General features: G+C 46.7%; 2 protein-coding genes across 2 annotated transcripts; both read right to left on the reverse strand.

The window, feature by feature from the left end:
- Window positions 1–800: 800 nt before the first annotated feature.
- LOC132572151 (zinc finger protein 79-like) lies at window positions 801–1,562 on the reverse strand (the record flags this gene model as incomplete). Its single annotated transcript, XM_060238953.1, has 1 exon — window positions 801–1,562. A coding segment is annotated over one exon (762 nt), but the record flags the coding sequence as incomplete, so codon positions are not given.
- Window positions 1,563–6,386: 4,824 nt separating this feature from the next.
- LOC132571652 (zinc finger protein 709-like) lies at window positions 6,387–12,854 on the reverse strand (the record flags this gene model as incomplete). The annotated part of the gene is made up of 2 exons (XM_060238447.1): window positions 6,387–7,838; window positions 12,768–12,854. Coding segments are annotated over 2 exons (1,539 nt in total), but the record flags the coding sequence as incomplete, so codon positions are not given.
- Between the last annotated feature and the right edge of the window lie 698 nt (window positions 12,855–13,552).

Consider the following 13,552-nt stretch of genomic DNA (forward strand, 5'->3'; position numbering starts at 1 on the left):
TATATTGCTTTTATCATTCTTATGAAGTCTTCCCCTAATTGTATTTTCTCCATTACTGCAAACATAAAGTCCCAGTTCAAATTGTCAAAGGCTTCCTCTGCGTCCACGAAGAATAATGCAACTTCTTTCTCTGGGCATCTCTCATAGTATTCTACAACATTTACAACAGTTCTAATATTGTCTCTAATTTGCCTTTTAGGGAGAAATCCTGTTTGGTCTTCTTTTATAAAGTTGATCAAATATCGTTTAAGTCTTTCTGCTAAAATTATTGTATAGAGCTTATAATCATTATTCAATAATGAAATTGGTTTATAGTTCTTTACATTCGTGACATCTCTGTCTTCTTTGGGAATCAACAAAATCACAGCTTCCTTCCATGTGTGTGCCAAAACATCAGCATTTTGGTTCTTATGAGAAGGCTTCTGAGCTCTTCTATGAACATGAGTCAACAGTGTGATGCGGTGGTTAAAAAGGCAAATGCAATTGTGGACTGTATCAACAGAAGTATAGTGTCCAGATCACGTGATGTGATAGTATCACTTTACTTTGCTCTGGTAAGACTTGACCTTGAGTATTGTGTTCAGTTTTGGGCACCACATTTTAAGAGGGATATAGACAAGCTGGAACGGGTCCAGAGGAGGGCGATGAAGATGGTGAGAGGTCTGGAGACCAAGTCCTATGAGGAAAGGTGGAAGGAGCTGGGGATGTTTAGCCTGGAGAGGAGGCGGCTGAGAGGTGATATTGCCACTTCGATTGAATCTCTTTCCACACACTGAGCATTCAAAAGGCTTCTCCCCTATGTGGGTTCTCTGATGCGCTTGAAGATTGTCACTCCGACTGAATCTCTTCCCACACTCGGAGCATCCAAAAGGTTTCTCTCCTGTGTGAGTTCTCTGATGCTTTTGAAGATTGCCACTCTGACTGAATCTCTTTCCACACTCTGAGCATTCAAAAGGCTTCTCCCCTGTATGGGTTCTCTGATGCTCTTGAAGATTGTCATTCCGACTGAATCTCCTTCCACACTGGGAGCATCCAAAAGGTTTCTCTCCTGTGTGAGTTCTCTGATGCTTTTGAAGATTGCCACTCTGACTGAATCTCTTTCCACACTCTGAGCATTCAAAAGGCTTCTCCCCTGTATGGGTTCTCTGATGCTCTTGAAGATTGTCATTCCGACTGAATCTCCTTCCACACTGGGAGCATCCAAAAGGTTTCTCTCCTGTGTGAGTTCTCTGATGCTTTTGAAGATTGCCACTCTGACTGAATCTCTTTCCACACTCGGAGCATTCAAAAGGCTTCTCCCCTGTGTGGGTTCTCTGATGCTCTTGAAGACTGCTACTCATACTAAACGTCTTTCCACACTCCAAGCATTCAAATGGCTTCTCCCCTGTGTGGGTTTTCTGATGATGTTGAAGACTGACACTCTGACTGAATCTCTTTCCACACACTGAGCATTCAAAGGGCTTCTCCTTTGTGTGGGTTCTCTGATGCTGTTGAAGATGGCCACTCCCACTGAATCTCTTTCCACACACTAAACATTCAAAAGGTTTTTCCCCTGTGTGGGTTCTATGATGCGTTTGAAGACTGCCTATGTGACTGAATCTCTTTCCACACACTGAGCATTCAAAAGGCTTCTCCTCTGTGTGGGTTCTCTGATGATATTGAAGACGGCCACTCGTACTGAATCTCTTTCCACACACTGAGCATTCAAAAGGCTTCTCCCTTGTGTGGGTTCTATGATGCGTTTGAAGACTGCCTATGTGACTGAATCTCTTTCCACACACTGAGCATTCAAAAAGCTTCTCCTCTATGTGGGTTCTCTGATGCGTTTGAAGATTGTCACTCCGACTGAATCTCTTCCCACACTCGGAGCATCCAAAAGGCTTCTCCCCTGTGTGGGTTCTCTGATGCTGTTGAAGATGACCACTCTCACTGAATCTCTTTCCACACACTGAGCAATCAAAAGGCTTCTCCCCTGTGTGGGTTCTATGATGCGTTTAAAGATGGCCCATCTGACTGAATCTCTTTCCGCACACTGTACATTCAAAAGGCTTCTCCTCGTGTGGGTTCTCTGATGCTTTTGAAGACTGCCACTCTCACTGAATCTCATTCCACACACTGAGCATTCAAAAGGCTTCTCCCCGTGTGGGTTCTCTGATGCTGTTGAAGATGAGCACTCTCACTGAATCTCTTTCCACACACTGAGCATTCAAAAGGCTTCTCCTTTGTGTGGGTTCACTGATGCTGCTGAAGATGAGCACTCTCACTGAATCTTTTTCCACACTCCAAGCATTCAAAAGGTTTCTCCTCTGTGTGGGTTTTCTGATGCTGTTGAATATTAGTACGGAGACTGAATTTATGTCTGATCTCTGTGTATTCATGTTTCCCCTGTCTCTTTATTCTTTGGTGCACAAGAAGCTGTGATCTATTTCTGAAATACTTTCTGCACTGAATGGATTTGCTTGCTTTCATTTTCCTGTGCTTCAGAAAATATATATTCCACTATATTCCCTCACACTTCTTAGCCATACAGCCACCTCTCTTTCTCTTTACTCTGATTTGATTCCTGACATTTTCGTTCAAGTCTTCATTTTTAACTTTATCCGGCATTTCCTGATGAAGTTTCCCACCCTCCTCATTTCTCTGATCATCCTCTGCTGGAATAAAGAGAGAAAAACTGTTAGCACTTGGGAAGGCTGCTACGATCCAAAGGCATCTATGGGACTGCAGGAGGAAAGGACTGATGGCCCTTTGGCTTCATCCAGCTGATCTTAGCCACCCTCCACCTTCCCCGAAGAATATCTGGTATTTAAGGATACCTCCCCCACCCATGAAAAACTTCAGCTGAACTCTTGCCCAGAAGGAGCTTCTGAGCCTCCAGATTAAGACCTCCCTCCCTCCTTATCCACCAGCACGTAGGATTGTACCAGACCAAATGTTGCTCAGAAGGGAATCAGGAAACTCATATGGTTATTTCTGGCCTGTTCTCTTGACAGAAGAGTGAAGGTCACTCACTCTGAACCAAGTCATTTGGGAAGGAAATATGCTCTTGGGAGCTTCTAGAATAGGGTTTCCTAAACGTTTTCCCACTGTGGCCCGGGTATTTTTACACTTCTCCTTCATGGTCCACTAAAATTTGGGGGTGGAGCCAGGAGACTTTGAGGGTGGAGGCGGGAGACAGGAAATGATGTACAAACAAGCCTAAAAGTACTGCAATGTTTTCTTTAGGAATAGTAGGCGAATAGTGGGATATTGCAATGCAATTTTTGAAATAAAACATCACGAAAAAGCACAAGGATGACACAGCAGAAAACTAAAAATATAAAATGCTCTCAGCCTGGGAAAATATGAAATGGCAGTGGTAGGGGGGGACGGAGAGAGGGGTGAGAGAGAGAGAAAGAAAGGAAAACGTTAAATGACAGCCTGCGAAAACATTAAATGGCAGGGCATTTCAAGCTTCTTCCCCCCCACCCCACTCTACTCAGATTAGGAATGGCAAAGAAGCGAGGGAGACAGGGGAAAGACTAACTGAGAGAGAGAGAGAGAGAGAGAGAGAGAGAGGAAGGGGAGTGGGAAATAAAGCAAATAGGGAAAAAGAAGGATTGACAGATGAAAGAAAGAGAAGAAAGGAAGGAAGGAAGGAAGGAAGGAAGGAAGGAAGGAAGGAAGGAAAAGGAAGGAAGGAAGGAAGGAAGGAAGGAAGGAAGGAAGGAAGGAAGGAAGGAAGGAAGGAAGGAAGGAAGGAAGGGGGAGAGAGTTGGAAACAGAGAAAAAAGAAAGAAAGAAAGAGAAAGGAAAGAGGAAGGAAGGAAAAGGGAGGGAAGGAGTGAAAGAAAGGAGGGAAAAAAGGAAGAAAGAGAAAAAGAAAAGGAAAATGGAAAGAAACGGGATGGGAGCAACTCATCTTTTAAACTGCTGACCCTAGCAGCACAAGCACGGCTGGCCAAGGGAAGTCAGGCCTAGTTCCCCCCCATCGCCTCCTCCTCTCTCCCTTCCCCCCCAGGTCAGTTTCAGGCTGATTAAGGCGCCCCTCCCCCCACCCCTCCGGTCGGCAGGGAAAACAGCGCTGAGCTCTCCCTCAGCGCAGCTGCAGGCCGGCAGCAGGTTGAACATGCATCCAAAAAGTCCACCGCTGCTTCTCCCTCCCCCGCACTTCCTGGTTGGGAAGGAAGTGTGGGGGAGGGAGCAGCAGCGGCGGCCTTTTCGGACATTCGGTTGACCTGCTCCCACGCGAAGTGAGAGTTCAGCTCCGTGTTCCCCGTTGGGGGAAGGGAAGGGGCGCCTTAACCAGCCTGAAACTGACCTGAGGGGGGAGGGAGGAGTCATGAGGGGGGTGCAATGCCACGGGGAGGAGAAGCGGGGGGTGGGAATGGCAGGCCACCGGTGGCCCCACGACCTGGCACTGAGACCAGCATGTCCCAGTGCCAGGTCCCGACCCTGTAGTTGGGAAACGCCGCTCTAGAAGAACCCTGCAATCTGTCTTCGAATGTAAGTTCTCTTTCTCCGCCAGTTTCTCTTATACTTTTGGCTTCATTTGCAGAGAGAGAGGGAGACAGAGAGAGAGAAAGCCATCAGTCTTACATGGGGAAGGAAATAAATTAAAAACTAACAATTCTTCTGGAAGGTCAGCACCACAGTCCAGATCAAAGCGCGTAATCTGACCCAGTGAATGCAGAATGGCATAGAATCCTAGTTCCCCCAAGGGTTACAGGTATTAAGGTGTGATTTGTGGGTGTTCATAATATGAACCTCCCTGCAGTTAACACCATCATTTCTTTCAAGGCCAGATCCCAGAATGTGGTCATTGGTTAATTGTGAGAACCTTTATCCTGTTCTGCAAACAGGAGGGTGAGGGGATGAGGATGCTCAGGGCTGGATCGATGCCCCATGGCTCCCAAGGCAGACTCGCCGCCTGGCGCCTCCCCCACAGCGCCCCCCCGTAGCTCCGTGCTCCCCCCCACAGCTCCGTGCCCCCTCTCCCCGCCGAGACTCACCAATCAATCAATCGATACATAAATAAATATCTTATTAAGGATAAATTAACTGATTATTGGGCTAGAGTTTTCGACTCTTAAATCACCTCTTACCTGATTCTTTTCCCTGGAGATTCTGGGGGATGGGCGTGGGACCTTCCTTAGGAGGTGGGAAGCTCTCCTTCTTTGGGGGGTTTTTAAAAAGAGGAGAGGACTCTCAATGAGGACAGGAAGGTGCCGGCTGGACATGAGGAAAAAGTTTTTATAATACAATTTGTTCTACTGTGGAATCAGCTACCCAGAGAAGATCTTGGGATCTTTTTTGGATTTTGAACATGGCTAATGCTCTTTCCACAATTTGAGGACTTATAACATTTTTTTCTGGCCAGGATAAGGTTTCTTCTGTAGTGTAAAGCCTTTTAAAGCAGTTGGCACCTTTTCTGGATTCACTGCAGTCCAAGCTCTGCTCACGACCCGTGTTTGATCCCAGCAGAACCTGGGGTCAGGTAGCTGACTCAATCCTTCCATCCTTCTGAAGTCAGTAAAACGAGTACCCAGCTTGCTGGGGATAAAGTGTAGACGACTGGGGAAGGCAATGGCAAACCACCCCCTAAAAAGTCTGCCGTGAAAACATCATGATGTGACATCACCCCAGAGGTTGGCAACAACTTGATGCTTGTACCTTTACTTAGATTACAGCCCTTTAAAGCCGTTGGCACCTTTTCAATACTTTTTATGGTCTGTGGTTTTCTTTTAGGTGTGAAATAGAGGGAAAGCTCTTTTTACAGGCTAAGCACTTACATGGATCCTCCTTGTGTGGGTTTCTTGATGCAGCAGAAGACCACCGCTCTGACTGAATCTCTTTCAGAGCTCCCAACATTACAATTTTGTCTTCCCTGTGTGGGTTCTCAGTTGCCATCAAAGAGTGCTTCTGCAACAGCATCTCTTTTCACAGTCTGAGAATTCAAAAGGTTTCTCTCCTATACGAGCTCATATACACTTTTGAACAGTCACACTTTCTGAATATCTTTTCAACATTTTCTCCCCATGCATGGGATTGTTGATTCAGCTGAAGAGTGACACTCTAAATGAATCTTCTCTCACACTCCAAGCACTCAAAAGGTTTCTCCAATGCAGTAGTCTGTCCTTGCTTCTTCTGGGGCCTGTCCCATTTCCTTCTCCCCTTACCCTCATCAGGCTGCATGGGAGAACAGCTGCCCCAGAAGTAAAGGAGGTTGATGGGCCAACAGCTCTTCAGGAAGTTCAGTGTATGTGTGTGTGGGAAGAGTGGTCTCATTCATTGGGATGGTGTCCCTCTATCACGAAAGCCTCCCTCGGGTCCATTTCCAAGTCCAGGTGTGGAGAGCTATGGACGAACATTGAGGATTTGAAAGGTTATCCTTTGGGTCTCTTTGATCATTCAAACGGCTTCTCCCCTGTGTGGGTCCTCTGATGATGCTGAAGATTGCGATTCTGACTGAATCTCTTTCCACACCGTGAGCATTCAAAAGGTTTCTCCCCTGTGTGGGTTCTCTGATGATATTGAAGACTGCCACTCGTACTAAATCTCTTTCCACACTCTGAGCATTCAAAAGGCTTTTCCCCTGTGTGGGTTCTCTGATGATATTGAAGACTGCCACTCGTACTAAATCTCTTTCCACACGCTGAGCATTCAAAAGGCTTCTCCCCTGTGTGGGTTCTCTGATGATATTGAAGACTGCCACTCGTACTAAATCTCTTTCCACACCGTGAGCATTCAAAAGGTTTCTCCCCTGTGTGGGTTCTCTGATGATATTGAAGACTGCTACTCTGACTGAATCTCTTTCCACACGTTGAGCATTCAAAAGGCTTCTCTCCTGTGTGGGTTCTCTGATGCCTTTGAAGACTGCCACTCCGACTGAATCTCTTCCCACACTCTGAGCATTCAAAAGGCTTCTCCCCTGTGTGGGTCCTCTGATGCATTTGAAGATGGCCACTATGAATGAATGTCTTTCCACACTCTGAACATGCAAAAGGTTTCTTCCCTGTGTGGGTTCTCTGATGATATTGAAGACTGAAACTCGTACTAAATCTCATGCCACACTCTGAGCATTCAAAAGGCTTCTCCCCTGTGTGGGTTCTCTGATGATATTGAAGACTCCCACTCTGACTGAATCTCTTTCCACACGCTGAGCATTCAAATGGCTTCTCCCCTGTGTGGGTCCTCTGATGCTGCTCAAGATTGGAATTCTGACTGAATCTCTTTCCACACTCTGAGCACTCAAACGGCTTCTCCCCCGTGTGGGTCCTCTGATGATGCTGAAGATTGCAATTCTGACTGAATCTCTTTCCACACTCTGAGCATTCAAAAGGCTTCTCCCCTGTGTGGGTCCTCTGATGCATTTGAAGACTGCGACTCCAACTGAATCTCTTCCCACACTCTGAGCATTCAAAAGGCTTCTCCCCTGTGTGGGTTCTCTGATGCTCTTGAAGACGGCCACTCCAACTGAATCTCTTCCCACACTCTGAGCATTCAAAAGGCTTCTCCCCTGTGTGGGTTCTCTGATGATATTGAAGATTGCCACTCTGACTGAATCTCTTTCCACACTCTGAGCATTCAAAAGGCTTCTCCCCTGTGTGGGTTCTCTGATGCTCTTGAAGACTTCTACTCTGACTGAATCTCTTCCCACACTCTGAGCATGCAAAAGGCTTCTCTCCTGTGTGGGTTCTCTGATGCTTTTGAAGATGGCCACTCCGACCGAATCTCTTTCCACACTCTGAGCATTCAAAAGGTTTCTCCCCTGTGTGGGCTTTCTGATGCTGTTGAATATTACTACTGAGTCTGAATTTACATCTGGTCCCTGAGTATTCAGAGGGTTTCTCCTCTCTCTTTATTCTTTGGTGCACAAGAAGCTGTGATCTATTTCTGAAATTCTTTCTGAACTGAATGGATTTACTTGCTTTCATTTTCCTGTGCTTTGGAAAATGTATACTCCTCTGTCTTCCATCACGCTTCTCAACCATACGGCCACCTTTCTTTCTCTTTATTCTGCTTTGATTCCTGACATTTTTGTTCAAGTCTTCATTTTCAACTCCATCCAGCATTTCCTGATGATGTTTCTCACCCTCCTCATTCCTCTGATCATCCTCTGCTGGAATAAAGAGAGAGAAACTGTTAGCACTTGGGAAGGCTGGTAAGATCCAAAGGCATCTTTGTGACTGCAGGAGGAAAGGACTGATGGCCCTTTGGTTTCATCCAGCTGGCTGATCTTAACAACCCCTCCACCTTTCCCCAAGAATATCTAGTATTTAAGGATACTTCCCCCACCCATGGAGAACTTCAGCTTAACTAGTGCCAGAAGGATCTTCTAACTGAAAACAAATCAGCCAGTATCATAATGCCCCTGTATAAATCGATGGTGCGGTCTCATACTGTGTACAATTCATAATGCCCCTGTATAAATCGATGGTGCAGTCTCATTTGGAATACTGTGTACAATTCTGGTCACCGCACCTCAAAAAGGATATTATAGCATTGGAAAAATTGCAGAAAAGGGCAACTAGAATGATTAAAGGTTTGGAACACTTTCCCTATGAAGAAAGGTTAAAAAGCTTGGGGCTCTTTAGCTTGGAGAAATGTGGACTGCGGGGTGACATGATAGAGATTTACAAGATTATGCATGGGATGGAGAAAATAGAGAAAGAAGTACTTTTCTCCCTTTCTCACATTACAAGAACTCATGGGTATTCAATGAAATTGCTGAGCAGTCAGGTTAAAACGGATAAAAGGAAGTACTTCTTCATCCAAAGGGTGATTAACAGGTGGAATTCACTGCCACAGGAGGTGCTGGTGGCTACAAGCATAGCCAGTTTTAAGAGGGGTTTGGATAAATATATGGAGCAGAGGCCCATCAGTGGTTATTAGCCACAGTATATATATATATATGTGTATGTGTGTGTTTGTGTGTATGTATATATGTATGTTTGTGTGTGTGTATATATATATACACACAGATACATATATTGGCCACTGTGTGACACAGAGTGTTGGCCATTAGCCTGATCCAACATGGCTTCTCTTATGTTCTTATGAGGCTCCAAATTAAGGCCTCCCTCCCTCCTTACCCACCGGCCTAAAGGATTGTACCAATCCAAATGTAGCTCAGAAGGGAATCAGGAATCTCCTATGGTTATTTCTGGAGTGTTCTCTTGACATAACAGTGAAGGTCACTCACTCTGAACCAGCTCATTTGGGAAGGAGATATGCTCTTGGGATCCTCTGGAAGAACTCTGCAAACTTTCTTCGAATGCAAGGCCATTCTCTTTCTCCACCATAGTTTCTCTTATGCTTCTGGCTTCTTTTGCATAGAGAGAGGGAGACAGAGAGAGAGAAAGCCACAGTCTTAAATGGGGATGGAAAAAAATAAAAGACTAAAAATTCTTCTGGAAGGTCAGCACCACACTCCAGATCAAAGCCCAGAATCTGAAACAGGATAAAGGGGAATGCAATAGAATCCTAGTTCCTCCAAGGGTTGCAGGTATTATGAAGTGGGCTGGTGTGACTTGTGGATGTTCATAATTTGAGTCTCCCTGCAATTAACATCATCATTTCTTTCAAGGCCAGATCCCAGAATGTGGTCCTTGGTTAATCATGAGAACCTTTATCCAGTTCTGCAAACAGGAGGGTGAGGGGATGAGGATGCTCGGGGGTGGTCCCATGCCCCATGGCTCCCTAGGCAGACTCGCTGCCTGTTGCTCCCCACAGTGCCCCTGCGGCTCCATGCGCCTCCTCCTCCTCCCTACCTTCTCCACGTAACTGGCTCTAGTGCCACATTCTGGCTGTCTAAAGCCCTCCCTCAGCCAATCACTTGATCAGCAGGTAAAACCGTGCTGCAGGGCTGCGCTCACAATCTGTCAGGACCAGCGTCCTGAAAGGGCGGCCCCTCTGCCGCTGCCTCCTCCCCTCCCCACTTCCTGGATGGAAGAGGCATTAAAATCGACATGCGGTGGGGTAGGGAGGGAGGAGGAGTGGGGGGGGCAAACTAGGCATTTGCCTAGGGGGGAGACCGAATTTGCCACTCCCGCCCTGCCGGTGCCCTAGGCAACCGCCCAGTTTGCCTAGTGGGGCAGCCGGCCCTGTGGATGCTGCTGACAGTCTCTGAAAAATTCCATCCAGCAGGACCCTTGATTGGGTCATTCATACCACCTGATCCCAGAGAGGCAGAAACTATAATATGGGCATGGATGAGAGGGAAGCCAGGCTAACTTCATGCTCCTGGGATGCTAGTACACCTGGATGTTTCCTTGCTGCATCATGAGGAATACATCTCTCTGGAGTACATTAGGCTCCAGTTGCAATACTGATGCTGCAACAAGGAGTGCCGTTTAGGTGCTTCCTATCTTAGACAGAATAGTTGGCTTTTTTTTTTGTTTTACTGTTGCTGAGCTGCAGAAACTGTGCTGTTTTGTGATGTCTTCTTTTCTAATTATCAATGTACTTTATTTTTAAAAGGGGTCTGTTTTACTTGTGTGAAGCCAGTGAATCGGGTGTTGCTCAAGTACAAAGAGAAGTGACCATGGGGGGACCCAGGTTTGATTCTTCACAGGGTCATTCCCAGATCACAGGCAGAGCAAATGTAACTCTCTCCAGAGGGAAGGGTGTGTTATGAAGGCTGGAAAAAGAGCAAGAAGGATCTGGACCCTCCCAGAGTCCTTCTGAGGGACTCTCATCCACTTTGTCTCAGGTCAACATACCTTCTCTGGCTTGGGCGATGGCCACAACACTGGCCTCAGTCGCCCATCTGCAAGAAGACCCACCTGGACACATGAAGTGGCCTTAGGCTGAATCAGACCCTCGGCCCACTGAAGTCAGTAGCCTCAGGCCAGCATCAGTTCCCAGGGGTCTCAGGCAGATGTTTTTCCTTTTCTTTTTTTTAACATATGGTAAGTTTATTTATACAGAACTTTGTTGGATAAAGTCGCATCAAGTAGATTAATTCCATATATCAGGGGTGGCCAACGGTAGCTCCCCAGATGTTTTTTGCCTACAACTCCCATCAGTCTCGGTCAGCATGGCCAATGACTGTGGCTGATGGGAGTTGTAGGCAAAAAAACATCTGGAGAGCTACCGTAGGCCACCCCTGCCATATATAACAAAATTCTACTATGCATAAAGTAGTATGGTACTACATATAACACGGTAGAACATCTTATTTAGCATTTCAGATAACATCCAGTTCACCAATCAATCAATAGATAAATAAATATGAAGGATAAATTAACTGATTATTGGGCTAGAGTTTTTGACTCTTAAGCAAAGAATAATCCCTTGGTCCGTTGAAGTCAGTATCCTCAGTCCAGCGGCAGTTTACCCAGGGTCTCAGGCAGACGTTTCCCAATCACCTCCTACCTGATCCTTTTCCCTGGAGATTCTGGGGTTGGACCTGCGACCTTCCTTGGGAGGTGAGGAGCTCTCCTTCTTTGGGGGGTTTTAAAAAGAGGAGAGGACTCGCCATAACGACAGGAAGCTACCAGCTGGACATGAGGAAAAACTTTTTATAGTACGATTTGTTCTACTGTGGAATCAGCTACTCAGAGAAGAGGTGAGTTCCCCCTCCCTGGCAGTCTTCCAGCAGTGGCTGGACAAACATCAGGGATGTTAATCAAGGCTGATCCTGCATTGAATGGGGCTGGATTAGATGGCCTCTATGGCCCCTTCCAACTCTGTGATCCTGGGATTCTAACAGAGGCTAGACGGCCACCTGACACCAATGCTGATTCTGTGAACTTAGGTAGACAAAGGTAGGGTGGAAAGGAAGGGCTGCATCAGTGCTTAGTTCTTGTGGTTCTTTCTTACATGCCCAAGGAAATGTAACTGCCACTTTAGGGTCAGGAAGCAACTTTAGCCAAGGTTATGCCACCCTCTGGGCCAGCAACATGGGTAGTCCTGATTCCCCGGCATTTTGTAGGGGTCTGGACTAGATGACCCTGGAGGTCAGTTCCAATTCTATGGCTCTATGAACACGTGAAGTTTCCTTACACTGAATCAGACCCCTGGTCCCTTGGAGTCAGTATCATCCACTCAGTCCAGCATTGGCTCTCCAGGGTCTCAGGCAGAGTCTTTCATTTCACCTCCTACCTGATCCCTTTCATTGGAGATGTTGGGGAGTGAACCTGGGTGTCTAGCATGGTGAATCTGTAATGGTGATCAATGGTTCTATTGCTCTGGGCCTTTGAATGTGTGACATCTTCCAGAGCCTTCTCTAGCTTGCTGTATTATTCTTCCCTTCGCCCCTCCCTTCCTGTAGAAAGCTTTACCATGAGAAAGTGGCTAGTGTGAACGAGAGTCGAAAGTGTTTCGAGATAAGGTAGAGCTCACCTCCATACAAATTCCACCGCTGGAATGCATGTGAATTAGGGACACAAGGCCAAGCAATAGACAGAGCCTGTGAAAGTAGTAATTTGTAGTGTCTTGCTATGACCTCCCCCCCCCCTCTGCTCTGACCCCTTTGAAGTGTTCCTTAAAGCATTGTATCAATCTGTATTTGCTATCACTCTCAAGGTTCGATACCTTGGGGTAACATCAGTATTTCAATAAAGAGTATTTGTATCAAACTTAACTCGTTTCTGAAAACTGCATGCTTGACACTGGGACCTTTTGCATAGAAAAGAGACCCTCTGCCAGGGAGCTGCAGCCCCTCCCCAAGTGGTGGGAAGGGGGTCAAAATGATGCATCGCTATTCAATATTTGGATTCATTCCACCTCACAATGGCAGCAAGTTGCAGCTTTGGCACCTAGGAAAGATCCTTACCCAGAGAGGCCACGTTCCCATAGTTCTCCAGCATGACTTCCCTGTACAGAGCTCTTTGTCCCGGATCCAGCAGGGCCCACTCTGCCTCCGTGAAAGAGACGGACACCACCTCCAAGGAAAAGGGACCCTGGAAGAAAAAGAAGATTCCCTCCTCTTCAGAGATCTCATCCAGGAAGGGAGTCGTCTGGGAAGGTACAGAAAATAAGGCTTTTGATGGGTAAATGCAATAGCATTCAGAGAATCTCTCTGACGGACCCCTTGTAGAAACTGAAGGAGCAAAAGCTCCCCTGAGAAAGGAGGAGGGACCCAGGCTGTGCCCCCCCCCCCGCCCCCGCTCATCTCTCCTACCTGGATTGGAGGTGCAGCGACTGTTCCCACACCCTGGAAAAGACAACGGCTCAACAGCATCTCTTCACTGCCTGTTCCTGAGACAAGGGAGGGAGGGAGGGTGTTTGCTTGTTTGTTTCCTGGTTCACACACACGCTATTCTCAGGGTAGTGAAACCTTCTCCTATGTACACTCAACTCGTTTTTAAAATACTTTTTACTACGTTCTGGAAGAGGCAGAAGAGAAGCACCAGGGAACTCTGAGCCTCAGGAATTATAAACGCTGCCCATGTATTTCAGACTTCCGTCAGAGTTGTGTTTGCTCTACAAGGAGGGAAATGAGGAGTGGAAATGCAAAAGCATGAAACCTCACCGTCACCTTGGAGCAGACATGCCTGGAGCAAATCTGGGGACTGGAGGGTCATAGGAATGAGCTTTCAGAGTGCCTCTGGAGCATGCTGAATTG

This window comes from Heteronotia binoei, chromosome 5 (assembly GCF_032191835.1).
Source record: "Heteronotia binoei isolate CCM8104 ecotype False Entrance Well chromosome 5, APGP_CSIRO_Hbin_v1, whole genome shotgun sequence".
NCBI lineage: Eukaryota > Metazoa > Chordata > Lepidosauria > Squamata > Gekkonidae > Heteronotia > Heteronotia binoei.